The 18,670-nt window shown below is 28.3% G+C and overlaps 1 protein-coding gene and 1 long non-coding RNA gene across 3 annotated transcripts in view; both read right to left on the reverse strand.

The window, feature by feature from the left end:
• LOC111642070 (very-long-chain 3-oxoacyl-CoA reductase-B-like) overlaps window positions 1–7,635 on the reverse strand; it is a 38,952-nt gene extending 31,317 nt beyond the window's left edge. Inside the window, exons 1-2 of one of the 2 annotated variants that reach the window (XM_023388341.1) lie at window positions 7,381–7,635; window positions 1,528–1,574 (exon numbers count right to left, since the gene is read on the reverse strand). In XM_023388341.1, the coding sequence (XP_023244109.1) occupies window positions 1,528–1,574; window positions 7,381–7,585 (252 nt within the window). In that variant the 5' untranslated portion in view covers window positions 7,586–7,635. The remainder of the gene's footprint in view (window positions 1–1,527; window positions 1,575–7,380) is intronic. The other variant, XM_023388340.1, reaches the window with a different exon arrangement.
• Window positions 7,636–10,167: 2,532 nt separating this feature from the next.
• On the reverse strand, window positions 10,168–17,072 carry LOC111642064. The gene is made up of 3 exons (XR_002759509.1): window positions 16,853–17,072; window positions 10,525–10,725; window positions 10,168–10,415 (listed from the first exon to the last, which is right to left on the reverse strand). It is a non-coding gene; the product is annotated as an uncharacterized LOC111642064 (long non-coding RNA).
• Window positions 17,073–18,670: the final 1,598 nt, after the last annotated feature.

Genomic DNA, 18,670 nt, shown 5'->3' on the forward strand with positions numbered 1-18,670 from the left:
TTATTTATTTATTTATTAATTATGTATCTTATTAATTATGTAATTTATTATTAGAGTTTTGATGAAATGTATCTGTTAGGGTTTCTGGTATATGAATTCCCAGGAATCCTGGCATTTCTAATGGTTGATTCTCAGGAAATATGAATGAATTGCAAGAATGTTAAGCTTTTAAAATTTGACAAAATTTTTCGTACACATTTGCAATTAACAGCTATTTTCATTCTTGATGAACTAAAATTTTCACATAAGCTGCTGTGTATGCAAAAAAGGACCCTACGAAACTTTTGAAATGATCTGACTGTGATGTTTTTTCACAAAATATTCTTAATATAGCTCTACAAAAGTTTACTATGTCATTCATAGCATATCTTTCTATAGTTTTTATAATTTTTTAAAGTATTATGTTGCCATAATTTTTTTTAAATATGAGAAAACTCCAAAAATATTTTCAAAATTTTAGGGTTTATGATTTTCAAAACTAATAATAAACTCGTTATTTTTTATGAAATCGTAATATGTCAATTGTTTTTTGTTTTGTAAAATGTTAAATTTAATATGTATAAAATAATAGGCAAAAACAATTTTTAATCTTTTTCCTTTATTTACATTAAAAAATTTTTCATACTGATCCATTTAACTTAATTCATAACAACTTTACAAAAATTAAAATATTTTGATAATTTTTGCTGAATTTTACTGACAGGCATTGATGTTAATCAAATATGAACATAGTAGCTATAGCACCTGAAAATATTGCAGGAGTGGTTTTTTTGTCATTCATTTTACAACTCGTTTTTAGCTTCAAATAAAAAACAAAAAATTATTTTATCGCATTTAGTTTTTTGCAATTGGTTTAAAAATTCTTAACATATTACAATTTTATGTTTACAGCTTTGCCCCCTTGTTCAAAAATTTATGATTCTGATTCTGCTGTTTTCTATTTTTTCCCAGTGACAGAAAAACAATTTTAATATATGATGCAATAATAATAATAATAATTTTTATTATTATTACAGTAGCCCCTCATTATATTGTGCATATAAGAAGGCAAACTAAATGAGCCATATCAGATGGTGTGATATAATCAATGTATTTATCCTTTATTGGCTAAAGTGCTTTTATATTTGGAAGAGAAAATAAGTAACAATATATCCTTGTTATATCTTGATATAACAAGGATATATTGTTACTTATTATTGTATTAGTACTACTGTATTATTATTGTGTTAGTAGTTTGTACTGTACTCAGTTAATACTGATACCTAGTGCAATGCCAGAGCATGGTCAACACACAGTTACAGGAAAACTTACTCCAGGTTGTGTGTATTGTTAAGGCCTAATAATAATGTTATTTTTACTTAAACCAGTAAAATACTAAGCAGAATATCAATTATTATATTCTGCTTAAAATACTAAGCAGAATATAATAATTGATATTCTGCTTAGTATTCTAACTACTAAAAAAGAAAGAAAGCCAAAAAATCTATATCCAAATGTTTATATTAAATTCATCTAAAATAATCTTACCTCCTGAGCATATGCTTTTCCAATTCCATCTGTTGCTCCAGTAACAACTGTAAAAAAAACAAAATATCATTTAAAAATTATGCATAATTTCAAACTACTGCTACTTCATTATTTACTTCAAATAAATATTATTAAACATAAATTTAAAAATTTCCCTTTCTTATTTACTCAATTTTTATTTTACACAATGGCAAATTTGATATATAGACTAATTATGTTAGAATTTTCAGATTGTAATCTTCTAAAACCTCTTTGAAAAAAATGGGATAATGTTTTTATATATATTTTTTAATTTGACCTATTAATTTTTAAGGTTTTTGGGTTTCTTTTCTAAAATTACACTTAGTCATAACATCATAGTAATAAGAAACATAACAAAATGATTAGCATTAATGATAAGTTAAATCATAAATAACTATAATGTATTTTAGAACACAACAAATTTTACTTAAAACAGTATGTTATTTTTTATTTCAGAATACATTTAAAAGAAACAAGTCATATTATTAGTTTTTTAATATAAAATTCTAGGTATATAATTAATTATTTATAAATTTTAACTAATTTAAGTTTCTATTGTATTTTTTTAAATAAAAATGTATTGTGTAACTTAAGTTTTGTTTGCTATTTAAATTTCAAGTATATTAAATGTATTTTTTAACAAAGTTCTAAAAATAAAATAACTGAATACTTTTAAATAACTTCATTAAACTGCCAAACTTCATACACTAAACATTACAGATTTTTAGTTTTAACATAGCAATAGAATTACATATTGTACCTAATAGAATTACATTGAAAAAAGTAATAGGTGAAATTCTTATTGTAACATTTTTGTCAGCATAAACATTAACATTAATTATTATTAATTTTAGTTTTTACTATCTTGATTTATATTATGGTAGAATTCCATTTTATCTGATTTCATGTGGACCAATGCCACCTTGGATAACTGAAAACTCAGATAAAATGGATAGCTATGTCCATTTTGGATTAAAATTCATAAATATAAGATTTATACAATATATCAATTTTAAGCCACTTTTTAGATTGTTATGTATAATTAAATTCACTCATTTTTTTACCTAATTTATTATACAGCTACAGTCGACCCCCCTATAACACTGTTGATAATTCCGTTTTATATGAATTCCATGTTGTACGAATCACTTAGATTTTACAAATACGTGAGCCGTTCACAGCCCGGCACACGTATTTGTATAATCTAAGTGACTCGTACAACACGGAATTCATATAAAACAGAATTATCAACAGTGTTATAGGGGGGTCGACTGTAATATACATACAATAGTTTTAAAAATAAAAATCTGTATTGTTGTAGTTACATTTTAGTATGAATGATTCACATTAAATGTCTCATACTGAAGTTAAACAATAAAAGGTAGCAGAAACAAATAGTTTTATATACATGTTATCAAAGGTTTCAAGCAATCAATTTGGGAAACTGGCAGTCTGGATTTCAACCCAGTCATGAGCACAAACTTATCACTTCAAAAGTCAAAAATATTACAGCAGGTTTTGTTGAATGTCAATACAGGCTGAAGTAGTGTTACAGCAGTTGAATATATCTAATGACACAATGTGAATAGTAGTGAGAAAATTGGTGCACTGTTATCCATATAAGATCAATCAGAACAGTTAGTTGCTTTCTGCCAATAGGTAAACCCAATTGACCTTTGCAATGATCTCCCTCACCAGAATGGAAAGGGATATACTTTGGCTATGGAGACCCTGGAGTGACAACACATTTTCACCTTAGTGGAACAGCAAATATCCAAACTGTTACATTTGAACCATGGGAAAACCCTCATATTTTCCTTGGCCCAAATGCAACAGTGGAATACAAATGGAAAACCCTTTTTGCAGTAGCTTCCATTGCACTTGACTAAAATGAGTCTGGCACCATATATAGTCTTAAGATTATTCTTCAAACAAGCTAGTTCAAACAAGCCTGTGATATGTACTGTGATTGCCCAGAAACCAAGGGATACCGAACACTTTTGTCATACCTGAACTGTAACAACAACAATGCCTTGACTCAACCAGCTTCGTGCTTACTCCATCATAACAATGTCCCAGCACATGCTCTCAGTGGATATCTGAAAACAGCTGCTGGAAGGAGGAGTGTTCCAAATAACTGGTGAAGAGTTGTGATAGTCAAATTTCCTAAGAAAGGAAACCTTGCTGATTATAACTGGAGAGGCATTGTGCTTCTTTTAGTTCTGGAAGGGTCTTTTGCTTAGTTCTCTTATAGCAGTTAAGGGGAGCAATTGGACCAAGCTTGAGGGAAGAGCATGCTGGTTTCAGACAGGGACAATCATACTGTGAACAGATCTATGTTCTTCAGAATATCGTATAGCAATGTCTGGAGTTCCTGAAACCACTGATAATTAACTTTGTTGACTTTAAAGAAGCCTTTGACAGTGATCACAAATTGCTGTGAAATATCATTAGATCTTACAGCATACCACAGCTATATATTAATATTTTTAAGAACTTTTATCTGGATAAATACAAAAGAGGGATACACTGATTTCTTCAAAATTGAAACAGCTGTTAGGCAAGGTTATACTCTCTCATCATTCCTGTTCCTTTTGGTCATATATTTCATAGACAAGCAATGGTCATCTCTGGTGCAGGAATTCTCAGATGCAACTCACTGATCTGGACTTTGTTGATGACATTGCATTTATATGAGAAATGCACCCAAAGATGCAGATTATAATCACAAGCCCTGAGCATGAGGCTGGTATAGTGGGATTGCAGATCAGCAGTGATAAAAAATAATACGCATAAATAAACAAACAAAAATAAAACTCACAGTTGAAAGTCAAACAAAGGAAGATTTGGGTAGTTCTGCTATGTTGGTAGTATGTTATCACCAAACAATTGCCAGATTAAATCAGGCTATATTACTGCTATTAAGTTATTTCAAAGCAGTAATAGTCTGATCTAATCCAGCAATCATTTGGCTTTAGTATAACTATCAGGCTTACAGATGTATATGTATATGTTTTGTCACTAGGCAGAGACATTGAAGCCAATATAAAACCTAAATTGGTAAAGCATCAGCTATCTTTTAGAGACTACACTCAATCTGCACAAACAACCAGTACAACAATTAAGATACATCTCTACAACAATATTCTCATTTCAACTGCAATTTATGCCTGCAAAAAACAAAGGAACAAAGAAAACTACTCAGAAACTCAACATATTAAATCAACATTGTCTTCAAAAGATACTTGAAATTACATATTGCAATTGTATCACAAATGAGGAAGTTCTCAAAAGTGGACTACACAAACTACAAAACTTTGTTACAGAGCACAGAATGTGTTTTGTAGGGCATTTATGGTACTTCATATACCAGAGAAATGCTTACCAAAAGTAGCCTTCAATGGAAACCATACAATGAAAAAAGGAAACAAGGCAGACCATGAACAACTCAGTGTTCTACATTCAAAGATCTAAAGAATGTTAGCACTCTGTGAGATGATGCTGAAATATTTGCAGCTGACTGTGTTTGCTGGAGACAGCTGGTTACCCAATGTGCCACTTGCCACAGGAGGACTCAAGATTAAGCCAAGATTTAAAAAGTTGATAACAATAACGATATACACAGTGGCAGATTTCCGAACAGGCACATGAGGCTTGTGCCTGGGGCCTCATAAATCAAGGAGCCTCAAAATTCAGCTCTCAAAATAAATAAAAATTATTTTAATTAATTTTTTTCTCATAATAAAAATAATTAATAATTTAGCAGTGTTCCCTAAATTAAATTACCCTTAATTATTTACCAAACAATAGTGAAATGTATTATAATAATTTACAAATTAATTATTATTATTATTCGTGATCACTAGATTTTTGAAATTCAAATCAGTAGTAAATTTAAAAATTAATTAATTCTTTATATCCATGGATTTCTAGATTTTTTGTTTATAACACTTACCTATTGAAATTTAATAATTCTTGTACCAATAAGTTTCAATTTTCATAATTAATACAATCTGAACATCAGTAACCATTTAAATACAGTCAGGCAGTTGTAATTTTATATTGGTTAATTTTCAATGTTATTTCCCCATGTCTCACTTTTTTGGACCACCAGTATAGCACCTACTAGAGTAAAAAATGTGTGCACTGTAGGGCTTAGGGGTAGTGAAAATATTTAGAGAGGACCTCAAAATTGAATTGTGCCTGGGTCCTCTCAAATGCTAAATCTGCCACGAAATACATGTGTAAAAAAAATTGATATCTATTATCTATACCAGTGTTTCTCAACCTCTAATGAATTGTCACCCCCTTCAACGTAGTATCGCACCCTTCAGTAAAATCGCTATGTAGTATAGCTCCCTTCATTACGAAATTTCGATGCAGAGGGCCAAGACTAACACCAAATTCATACTGCATTGAATAGAATAGTGACTAATATAATGTTATTTGTTTAATTATTGTACGATATAACGAATAAAATATCTAATTATTCTTAATATATTGTTTTACTATATCACCCAGAAAATTGCCCCCCCCCCAAAATATAAATTGCTACTATTCGCCCCCCTCAACATGGAAAAACGCCCACACGGGGCGATATCGCCCCCGTTGAGAAACACTGATCTATACGGTCAACAAAAAATTAGGAAATATTTTTCACAAACTGTTAAGGAATTGAATGAAGGAATAAATAAGAAAATAAATATGTACTCAAAAAGTTGAGTAACAAACAAATTTATAATTTTCCTTACTCACCAATATATTAAAAAAGAGGAAACTTTTTCAAAAAGATTATAAATTATTAAAGAGAAAAATAATGCTAACAGATAACATTAATTATAAAAACTTTTCAGCCATCACATTTCCTTAAGGACATATTAATTCAACATTATATATAATCTTAAGTGATTATTTTAATTAACTATTTTAAAATTTAATCAATAAAAATATTTATTTTAAAAAAATCATTTTTCAAGAATTATAAATCACTAAATAAAACTTTAAGTTTCATCTTTTATAAATATGTAAACTTTTAATAAAACACTGCAGTTTCTTGCATAAGTAAATTCTATTCAATATGCAAATTTAAAAACCACCTCAAAATACATAATTTTGTAACTTTTCCAGGTATAAAGATCTAAATGAATTTTTCCATTCAGGAAAATCCTATTAATAAGAATAAGCCATTCTTTTAAGAATTTCCAGATCGACGGAGGTTATCAGAAAAGTAATTATAGCTGCGGTAAAAATACAGAGCATTTCTAATAAAATTATCAATAAACTATGACATATTTTACGACACTAAAATAGCTTAAAATATTATAACACACGGTGCCAATTCTTTAAACAGTAAAATTTTTAGTTATAATTACTTAATAAATAATTTCATTACACAGATGAGAAAAATGAACACTTAGAAAAAATCAATTGCGACCTAATTTTACAACTAAAACAGTATTAATTTTTATTCTTCGCTAATAGAAATACCACTTGCTAACTCAGCAGACTTTAATCAATCAGATTTTATACAGTAATTTTTCTAAATGACGAAATTACGTGATATAATCGAAGGTTGTAGATAATATCTTGTAAAGTTTTCCTCAAAAGCCTTTTTTCTTACCTCATTCTAATGGTCGAGTCGACTTTGTTAGACATTATGCAACTGAAAAATGTATTTCAAAACACCTTACAGTATTTCATTTTTTATATAAATAATTAAACATTAAATTTATATAGGCTAATGTCTGTAAAATATGAAGATAGACGATATAAAGCTCGATAAGATCAGTTTCAAGCAGAAAAATACATTAAAAGAAAAAGATAAACACTGACCTGCCCATCTTCCTAGTTGTCTCCAATCGACGGTCATGCCGAGCATTCGTCCCAGAACGCATGTATAGAGGCCTTTTAGAATAGAAAGAATTAATTTGATGAAGATAACTACCAATACGAGGAACCCGATCCACGCAAACACCTGCAGAAAGTTAGATTTTGCCGAAAAGCCTTTAGTAGGACATGTAGCTGTGTCGACCTCCATGGCTTCAGTAACAAATGCCACCTGGAAAACGGATAACGAGGAAATACCGACAGAGCATGCGCCGAGGTCGCGTAACCCATCGCGCCACTATATGTTTTTTTTTTTCTGTTTTGGTGACGTAATAAATATGTCGTAAGAAAAAAAGGCTATTTCCGGCCCCGGGGAAATTCGTCCCATTAAATGCTTTTATGTCGGCCGTTTATATGTAAGACATATGTTCGAATAATATAGTTAATGCATCATAATTCGGTCGTCTATTCGTGCATCGTAAGTGGTAACTCGTACAACTGCAAATATTAATGGGGTTGATTACTAGACTGTTTGGCCCATATTTTCAGAGTAATAAGCAGCTAAAATAAGAGGATTCGTAACGTATTCGAAAATATATTAAAACAGTACGAAAAACTGAATATTGGATTTATTAAAACGGAATTTGTAACGCCTACGGGCATATATGAATCCGGTTGTTTATTAATTGATTTCTATTATTACGGAGATATCTTCATAGATATTTTCTATAGATTTGGAATAAATATTAAATTCGAATGTTCTTTAAACTAATAAAAGTTATTTAGAAACATTTTTGTGTTGGAGCTAATTTTATTACATGATTAATTAATAAGGAAAAACGGAAATTTTTCTTGAGGGAAAATGTAGACATTCTTAAAACTCTACAATAAACTCAGGAAAACATTGAAATCCGGTTTTCAAGGACTTTTAAACTTAACGTAAATCGATGGACTTTGGTAGAAAATTTTAATTAATAAACAAAAATAATAAATTGTATTTACTTATATAATTAAATAATATAACAGCATTAAGATTATATTATATTTATTATAGGAAATTTTGAATATGTCATGCGATAGAATTCAAACTTTATTAATGAAACATTATATATTTTAGTATGTTTTTAAGTAGAATTTTCCTTATTTTTATTTGCTAATGGAAGAATCTAAAGTTTAATCTAATGTTTCTTTGTTTATGTTTCATAATTCTTTTGTTCATGTTTCATTTTTTACCCTGAAAGATACAATTTGAAGAAAATTAAAATCAACTTTCAAATATGGGATAATTGTATTTACTAGATTTATAAGATTAGAAAATTAAAAACAAAATTACTTGAAAACGAGCAATTATTTATTATGACATCGTCATAATGCCGGGCTGCAATTTTTAATCATATTTTTAATTTATTTCATTTAAAATATGTACTCTCCACATCAAATTAGTAGTGGCTTGCCCTTGTATATCATACTTTTCCTTTAAATTAATAATAGAGTCGTGCTGGTCATATATCCGACACCTATCAGGAAAAATTTTTCATTTGAAAAACTTCCGGTTTGCATTGAAAGTTTTTATATAGTTAATCAGTACCTCCTATCCCTAAGCTATTCATATCTGGACTCGTCTTTCATCTATATAACTTTGTTCTCGATAGTAAGGAAAGACAGACCGACGGACGACAATGGGAATTTATAGGTCTACAATATTTTTTAAATTGCAGCCCAACAACCTAAAATCGAGTTGTTTTCATGTTATTAAAATTTTAACTTTGCTTTTATACCTTGTCAAATTATTAGACCCATTGACTAAAATCATACTTTTTTACTATATTTTTCTTTTTTTTCGTAATATTATTTAAGGAATAAGTATTTTTCATGTTATTCTTATACTCTATTATATCCAAAATACTTTTAATAAGTTTTTTATATTGCAACACTCTAAATGTAAAAAAACTTTCTTCTACAAAATGGGAAGTGATGGAGGTTCATAGTAAGGTATGGCAGCATAGCCTCATTTATGAGAAAAAAATTTTAAATGTTTGAAGAGTATTCCTTACGATAAAAAAGCACTACTAGCTGTTAAAAATTATGAATATTTTGAATGACTAACAAATCATTAATTTTTTGCATGGATCTAATAATTTGGCAAGGTAATGTAAACAAATAACATAAAATTTGCTCATTTTTGTTTTCAGCATGTTTATAAAATCTGTTACCTTGGAAGAATAAAATTATACACTTTTAACCAGGGACGTCGAGATTTTGTATGAAGCCCGGGGCAGACAGAGAACCATATCAGATGCATATTAATATTTTATTTATACTTATACATTATAATTTTAATATATATCTAGCATTTTAATATATCTAGTACGTTGTAATTTCATTATTACTATGTTTTTAAAGCATACACGATTTAGCAAATTTTCGGCAATATCGGACACCTCTTCCCTCAATTACTCCGTTAAATCGAGGCCCTAATGTATTAATAAATTCAAGGCAATATTATTCGTTATTCTGTTATGTTCAATGTTGTAAGACTGACTTTGTTTTCTCTCAAGCAATCAATACGATAAAACAATTCTTTATAATCTCTAGAATATACAGTACTATAATTAATCTTTGAATAATAATTACAAACTGTTGAACACAAGATTGTGTTATTAATTAAACACAATCTTGTGTTCAACAGTCAATAAATAGTAAAACACGGTTTCAGAAAATAAATCAACAAAATAATTACAAAATTAAAATACTGTATTGATGTTTTAATTTAAAACTGATGATAATGCATAGTATATATTTAGTATAAAAAAAACTACTGTAACACAGATAGTAAAGATATTCTCAGCTTATTAATAAAGACGATGATGCTTTAATAATTGCGTTCTATTCTGTATTTTGGATGTCTTTTATAGATTTTATAGGTAAATTAAAAACACTCTTTGTAATAGGAGAAGAAATCACTAAAGCATATTTTAGGGATCTGGTACCATTTTTCTCGAGTCGTTTCAAGAGAGGGTTGTTGGACTGCAGAATCGAATCTGAAGAAACAACGATGTAAATTTAACCAGTAAAAATATAATAGATTTTTCTCTTATATAGCATTTTACATTAGACATTGTAGAGTTTTGGGTCGGTGGCCCTACTTACGTAAGTCAAAAAGTAGTTGGTTCTTTCGGATAAGCGTAACGACAGGCACTGACACCGTTTCGCATCGGGACTTCCTATCACAGGTGAAACGAATCGTGGAATTACGGTAGCAATACCCCGAGCAGAATGCAGATTGATGCAAATTTGGTTCTATGTCTACTATTCATCTCTACTCCGTTTTAATTGCTTTTAACTGTTTGGCTAAAAATAAAAATATTTTATTTGTCCAGAAATCGTTATAGAAATTATAACTTATCTATACAGGTATACCTCGACTTATGTCGTTTCGAGTTACGTCGTTCCCGATTATACGTCGTTTGTCAAAAAAGTATATGGAAAAATAAAAATCAAGTTTAAGTCATTTTCTTCGACTTTACATCTGTCCACCACAAATATTGAAGTCGTAATATCACTAGAAAAATGTTTAAAGCACATAAAATTATATTAAAATATATACATTTACAAGTATGTACTGTATTTACAGTACATGCATTCGTAAATTTAGATTACTTTTTCTGTACTATATTAATTAATTAAAAACTAAAATTTATTTGTTTGTAAGCTTAAAATAGATCCTTATTAACCATACATTATTAAAAATGCATTAATAAATAAAATACAGAACCGGAATTGGCAATTTATGGTTTAGCCTAGTGACAAGTAGATTTGGAGACAAGTAAATTCGACTTACGTCGTTTTTCGACTTAAGTCGTTCTCCTGGAACCAATTACCGACGTAAGGCGAGGTATACCTGTATAATTTTAAAATAAATTAAAGTAATTTTTAAAATATAATTTTTATTTCAATGTTTAAAATTGAATACAAAATCCTATATTAATGCAATTAAAAATTGCATAATTGTAGGATATTGCATCAATATGAATCAAATAGAAAATAATTCATAATTAATCAATATCAGTTATTTTTCATTTGAACTCTTGTTATTTTTTTAACTATTGAAAGCAATAATCAATATACAGTATATTACTCCTTTTAATAGCTCGTGACAATAGCCAATAATAATTTTAAATATTTAATAAGAAACGATAGACAAACATTCTCCGAACAGAACAGTTTTAGAGTAATTTATTATTGACATTCTTGTGAAAATATTTTTTTTAAATGAAGTTGAATATCTTTCTTTTGAGAAATGTAAAAATATCAAAATTAAAATTAAAACTGTATAAATATAATATTTTTTAAAGCCTTTCTATAGAAAATTGTTAAACAAGCAGTAAATATATAACTTACATATACAATATATTTAGCAATTGTTTGCGTTAAGGAAAATTACAGATAAATGTTGACAAATTGGCAATGGCGTTCTTATATTTCATAACTTTAGTAAAAGGAAATTTTTCTATAAATAATTACGGATATTAACTGTACGTGTCCGAAGCTAAGCAATAATTAATATAATGTTTAATTATTATTTTTTCGGTCATTGCTTCATCAAACGGATTGTCTGAGTAGTTGCACGTGAATTGTTCTGGCCAATAGTGAATAGAGAGGTTGAGGCGCACGTTTTAAACGTGTAAACGTGTACGTGTGACGTTCGGCGCCGCTTTCCCGTAAGCCTAAAAGTTTGACGATGGTGTTTGGAATGTCGAGCGTGATTCCACCGACTATCCAAACACCATTGTCAAACTTTTAGGCTTACGGGAAAGCGGCGCCGAACGTCACACGTACACGTTTACACGTTTAAAACGTGCGCCTCAACCTCTCTAATATTGTTGTTCTTTTACTATTAATAGAAGACTCTAACAATCTATAAAAGTCGCAAAAAAATCGGGATTATAAAGCAAATATTCAAATTCCAAGCTGTCCCGATGAATATACGTAGGCCTATTACTTATACAGTATTCGTATTACTTTATATTCCGCATTTCATATATAAATTAACATAACGGAAAATCTCGACATTTGTTTTTAAGACATTCAAATAAACAGGAACATAAAACATTTTTTTATTTTTATATTTCTGAATTTTATATATTTATTTAATGACGGTAGCAGCAGTAGCAGAAATGTATTTTTAAAATTTTCACAAATAATAAACTTAGAAGATGTAAAATAAAAATTTTCATTTTATTGTTACATATTCCGAATAAATTTCAATTTTAATTTTATTGTTTACCAATATGTTGTCTCCAAACATCCTGGAGTTAGTCTGTTTTTAATTTTTGCCATGTGAATCGTGAAAATGCTTTTTGAGTTAATCTTTTTTCATATCCTTGTATTATTCAATGAAATTGAACTATTATTTCTGATGTTGAATATTTTCTCATTTTAAAAGTGGGAAAGTATAGAATAGCTGAAAAAAGCAGAATGAGAAGTGATTGTAAACTATGCTGAGGAAAACTCTGAAAGATCTTCCAGGAAGAAAAATTTATTACCTGTTCTTCTAACTTAGCAAATCAGAATAACTACGACATCGTTCTTGATCATTTCTTACTTTAATTTCCTTGCCAATCAAAAATTTCGTTTTTCTTGATTTTAGATTGATGAGATTAGAAATAAATAGGAATTTTTAATAGCGTAATATATATAGGCCTATATATATAAGTCTATATTATTAATAAATTCATTTAAACAAATTCATTGCTTTTAATGAATTTTGGTGAAAAATATTTCGAATGAATCTCTGATGGTAATGAATTTTCCCAAGTCAACTTTTTTCCTAGTCATCATTAGGATAAATATTACCATACTAATAGAATAGACTACGTAATTATCCTTTTCTCTATCTTAAAAAAAGTTTTAAAATCTATCTTATTCCACTAAAAGATTTTCTAAAAGACCAGGAAGAAAACGTAGCAGTGACCTTGATACCAAACTAAGCATAATATCGTGCAAAGCATTACAGACTGAATACATAGAAAATTGATTGATCAATTAACATTACGTACCAATACTATATCATACAGCGACTACAACTATGCTTATTACATGTGAATATGAATTTTTATCAATGAAATCGAGTAGCATGGGTTAGGAATGGGAACCCTCTATCAACTATCAACTATCATGAATGATCTCATTACAATCCGGGCGCAACAAATATAACTTAATGGCAAAAAAACACACACATATATATATATATATATATATTTTTCCTTGAATAAAGTTGGTAAAGAATAAAGCAAGGAAGACCTATTCTGCTTACACACACACATATATATAGATAGATTTAGATACATTCATAATGGGTCAATAACAGACAAAGCATATAGAAAATTATATAATATATGAGATAAATGTGGCTGATAATTTAATCTTAAAGTATAGATAAGTATCGCTATATTTTATAAGAAAATTAAAGAGAATAGAATGATTTAATATAAAAATAAAAGGAAAGAACACAAAGTAGGCAATTTGTTCNATATATATATATATACATAGGCCTATATATGTGTGTGTTAACTTAAACAAATCAACATATAAAGTTGTCCTGAATAAGTATATTATGTTACATATACAGTATATATATTCCATGAGAATTTTTTAAATCGAAAAAAATAAATAAAAATAAAAGAAAAGCGCTCATAAAAAGTAGAGAAAATACATAACATAATAAATATATACAGTCGAGTCCGCATAAGCCGACACCCCAAGGGAAAGTGAAAATGTGTCGAGTTATCCGATATGACGACTAAAGCGAAGTTAAAAAAAAAAAAACACAATACTACAATTAGGAAAATACAGTAGTGCAATAATGTCTATGTATGTCGGTCGGGACAACAGACTACTTAATGAACTTGACGGTGTCGAGTTATACCTATGATATGACTTATGCGGACTTGACTGTATATATTTATTATTTAAGAATAAATTTATAAAATACTACTGTATTTTGTGACGAGGGAAAGTGCCACGATAGTTTTAAGCTGTTTTATATATTCTCTCTCATATATATAGGCTAATATAGGCCTATATGTATATATAAGCTATATGAGAGATGGGTTAGTTATATGCACGAAAAAAATTAGAATGGCGGCACTGGGAATTGATGAATTGTCACAAAATTTTTGAAAAAGTGAGCAAAGCTTTCCTAGTATTTTATAAATTTATTCTTAGGCTATCCTTCTAGTAGAAATAGCAATTTTTATGATCGAGATTTTACAATATTCCAAATTCATATTAAAATTGCTACTAGTCTATTATGGGCTGTTGATATTTTGAAGATTAAAAATGATATTAACAAATATAAAATTTAGTTTAATGTTGTATTTATAGAGAACATTATATATGAACTTCGATAGAAAAAAATTTACGTATTGTTAAAGTAATGGTGTTTGGAATGTCGAGCGTGATTCCACCGANGCTATATGAGAGATGGGTTAGTTATATGCACGAAAAAAATTAGAATGGCGGCACTGGGAATTGATGAATTGTCACAAAATTTTTGAAAAAGTGAGCAAAGCTTTCCTAGTATTTTATAAATTTATTCTTAGGCTATCCTTCTAGTAGAAATAGCAATTTTTATGATCGAGATTTTACAATATTCCAAATTCATATTAAAATTGCTACTAGTCTATTATGGGCTGTTGATATTTTGAAGATTAAAAATGATATTAACAAATATAAAATTTAGTTTAATGTTGTATTTATAGAGAACATTATATATGAACTTCGATAGAAAAAAATTTACGTATTGTTAAAGTAGGGATACCGCGCGTGACTTTGTCGTATCACGATAAAATTGAAGCGGAGCGTTGCGATTTTGCAATTTTTCCATTGTATGAAATTTGAAGCAAATAAGAAAAAGTATTTGATGAGATTTAAGTCCTATAAAGATGTAATTAATTTATCGTGTTTTAAAAATTGATTGTTACTGTATTTTATTTTATATTATCTTGTACTAAGTTATTATATTAATTTCTTAAATATTACTAACTTTACTTCTAAATTATAGTTTAACTCCATCGTAAAGAACTAAGGTTCGTGCAATAAAGAATTATTATTATTATTATTATTAAATTAGGAAAGTTTTCCTTCTCATATTATATGCCTTACTCTACTGTTTGTCAGTTTGTCTGTCTAGATAAAACCTTGTAACTCAATTTTCACCCACTCCTCAATTAAATGTTAAACCAAGAAGAATTTTGATTACGTATTCAGTGATACATATATAAAACTAAAAAATGATTAAAAAGCGTTTTTTAAACTTTAAAAAAATCATTACAGTGAATATGTTACAATCAAGGCAATACATATAGAAGTTTTGAGTTTAATTAATCTTCATTTGGATAAAATTAAAAACCTTTAAAAAATAATACAGACAACACCTATAACCTATAATATAGATATACCATAATGTTATACCTGTATAGTAATGATTAATTAATTAGGTTATAAAAAATAACGCGTTTCTTTTGTTAAACATCGCCTTTTAAAAATCCTACAAACAGGCCTAGTTATAATGCAATTATAATTTAAAATATAATGTAAAACCATACATTAAGTATAAAACAAACAATAAAAATTAATTTACTCAATTCATTTTTTTAGTAATTGAAACCAAGTTAGAAACTGACAAATGTAGGTATAAAAGCGCAAATTTGGCGTAGGAAAAGCGTTTTAATTAAGAGTATCAAGTTTTCTGAAATTTATGAAAAACAAATTGCCCGAAATTCAGAAAATAGATGTACATCAGCTATCATTTTTTAAAATTTTATACCAATTTCTTTTAAATATAGATGTTAATATTAAATAACACGAATGAATTCAAGGTAAAGCCACGAAAGTCATGATAATCTCAAAAGATTCAGCTCTATATATGATTTTATTTAAAATTTTTTAAGATATAAATAAATTATTGTAATTAAAGTTTGATTTTAAATTGAAAAATTTTTAATTAAGATCTATTTTTTTATATTTATATTTTTAAAAAAATTTTACCTTCGATTGAAAAAAGTTAGCAAGGGCTCTTGCACGACTTTCCCGGCACTCATAATTTACAAAGTTATCTGTTATGAAATTTTAATTTTAAAATATTTTTAAATTATTAATTATCATAAAAACGCAAAATCTTTATTTCTGTGGCAAAGTGAGTTTATTAAAAAATTGTCAATACCAGTAAAATTTTCATTAAGTCTGACCCATTGGAAATATGCCATATGACCTTCTTCTATCTCCGCATCTCCCTAATTTTTAATCGCCAAAATTTAACAGCATCAATTCCCCATATATAGAAATAAGTACATACAGGATTGTACATACAGGATTATAAGGGTGTTTTTACATTTTTTATTCCTTATCCTAAATGTCAAAACTTCAAGAAAAACAAAAACAAAAAAAAAATGGGAGCTGAAATTTGACCACTCACCATGTTATATTCTATAACAGTTGCGAAAGTAATTTTTAAAGTCTAATCTCTGCACGAATCTTATAAAGAAGAGATAACGTGTAAATAGCATAGAAAACGTCTCTATGGAAAGAAATTGGCACATCGGTCGAATGTCACAATCTCAAGCGAATAATATCTCGACTAACTGGGACATCACTTAAGAGTACACGTAAGTCTTCTTAAATTACTGTATTTTCTATATACAGTAAATAATCCTTAAATAATACAGTAAAATATTTTTCAAAAAATACTATTTACTGTATATAGTCGAAAGAATCGTTTCGATAAACAAAAGATATTAGTCTATAATCGAAATTAATAAAATTTTTTTATTTCTGTTTCCGATTATTTTTCCAGTCCAGTATCGTACTATACACATGTAGCATTATTTATGTAGCTAAATATTTATATAAATATAAAAGCGATATAAATATTTATATCGCTTTTATATAAATATTTATATAAATATAAAAACGATTATAACTATCTGTGTTAAATTTAAAATGTTTATCTAAACTTTACAAAAATCTAAATGCAATTACATTGAAAAAACTATGAAAGCGAGTCGGATCTGATTTGTGAGTAAAACCATCCTAAACCAATTGAGACGTAGCTGCGTTGTAATTTCCTGCTGCAATATTTGAAATTAGCAAGTAATTTTAAGCAATAATATAAAGTTTATTATTGAGATTTCGATTACTATCGCATTCTATGATAAACATGTACAGTACAAGTAGATCTTCACGAAAGTGAATCAAACGAAAAATAAATTATAATTTTTCTATAACTTGTCTTCGATAAGACAAGTTATAGAAAAATTATAATTTATTTTTCGCTTGATTCACTTTCGTGAAGATCTACTTGTACATGTTTATCATAGAACGCGATAGTAAAGCTCAGCCACACGCGTAAAGCTCCAACTTTGACCTTTACCTTCTCCACGACCAATGAACCGATTTAGATGAAATTTAAAATATTTAGTGTCCATTATGAGTACTCTGGACGTCTTAAATTTTGATTTGCTTTGTACTTACAACATCGACATTTTTTGGCCTAGATTTAGGCTACACGAGAGAGTGAATAGCGACATTGAGTTACCGCCTCTGTTTGTCATTTTGAAGGTTTTATTTAAAAATATGCTATTGTTTTATAATAGCACGTTTTTTTTAAATTTTAAAATATTATTGGTCAATCAAACATCACGTGAGGTGACCCCTATTCAGGCTAACGCGTATCACATGAAAATACAATTATCGTGTGATCTCAGATAATTATAGCGTGATTTCATATCTTACGATTAATTTTTATCTATTAATCAACGCATGCCTAATGATTTAAAAATAGAATATTTATAAAATAATATTCCAAAATTAAAAAATGATTTCTTTTTTTAAATTTTGGGATATTATTAGTGAAGCAGTTAATAGGTGACATGCCATACAGCAGACTATCATGTCAGGTGAATATAAAATTATCATGAAAACTATTCTATTATGAAGTTATTGATAATTGAAAAATACTTGAAATCCCATTAAAAACTGGTGAAATCAACTTAAAAAAAATTCAACGGAAACATCTAATTAACGGAAATTTTTGAAAGTTGCGACATAAGAATACTGAAACCAGATTTGACAGCAAGATTAACATGTGAACAAATTGCGCAATTCACAGACTACAACTACAGAAAGTTTTAGAAGAAGCAATGTGTGCATGATAATAAATCAGGAAAACAAGAATCACAGAAAAAGGACTTCGGGCTTTACTTTGTGCCTTAAAGTTTCTTCACTAATATTGCTC

This window comes from Centruroides sculpturatus, unplaced genomic scaffold (genome assembly GCF_000671375.1).
Source record: "Centruroides sculpturatus isolate CEXI.00-Female unplaced genomic scaffold, Cexi_2.0 scaffold1479, whole genome shotgun sequence".
NCBI classification, from domain to species: domain Eukaryota; kingdom Metazoa; phylum Arthropoda; class Arachnida; order Scorpiones; family Buthidae; genus Centruroides; species Centruroides sculpturatus.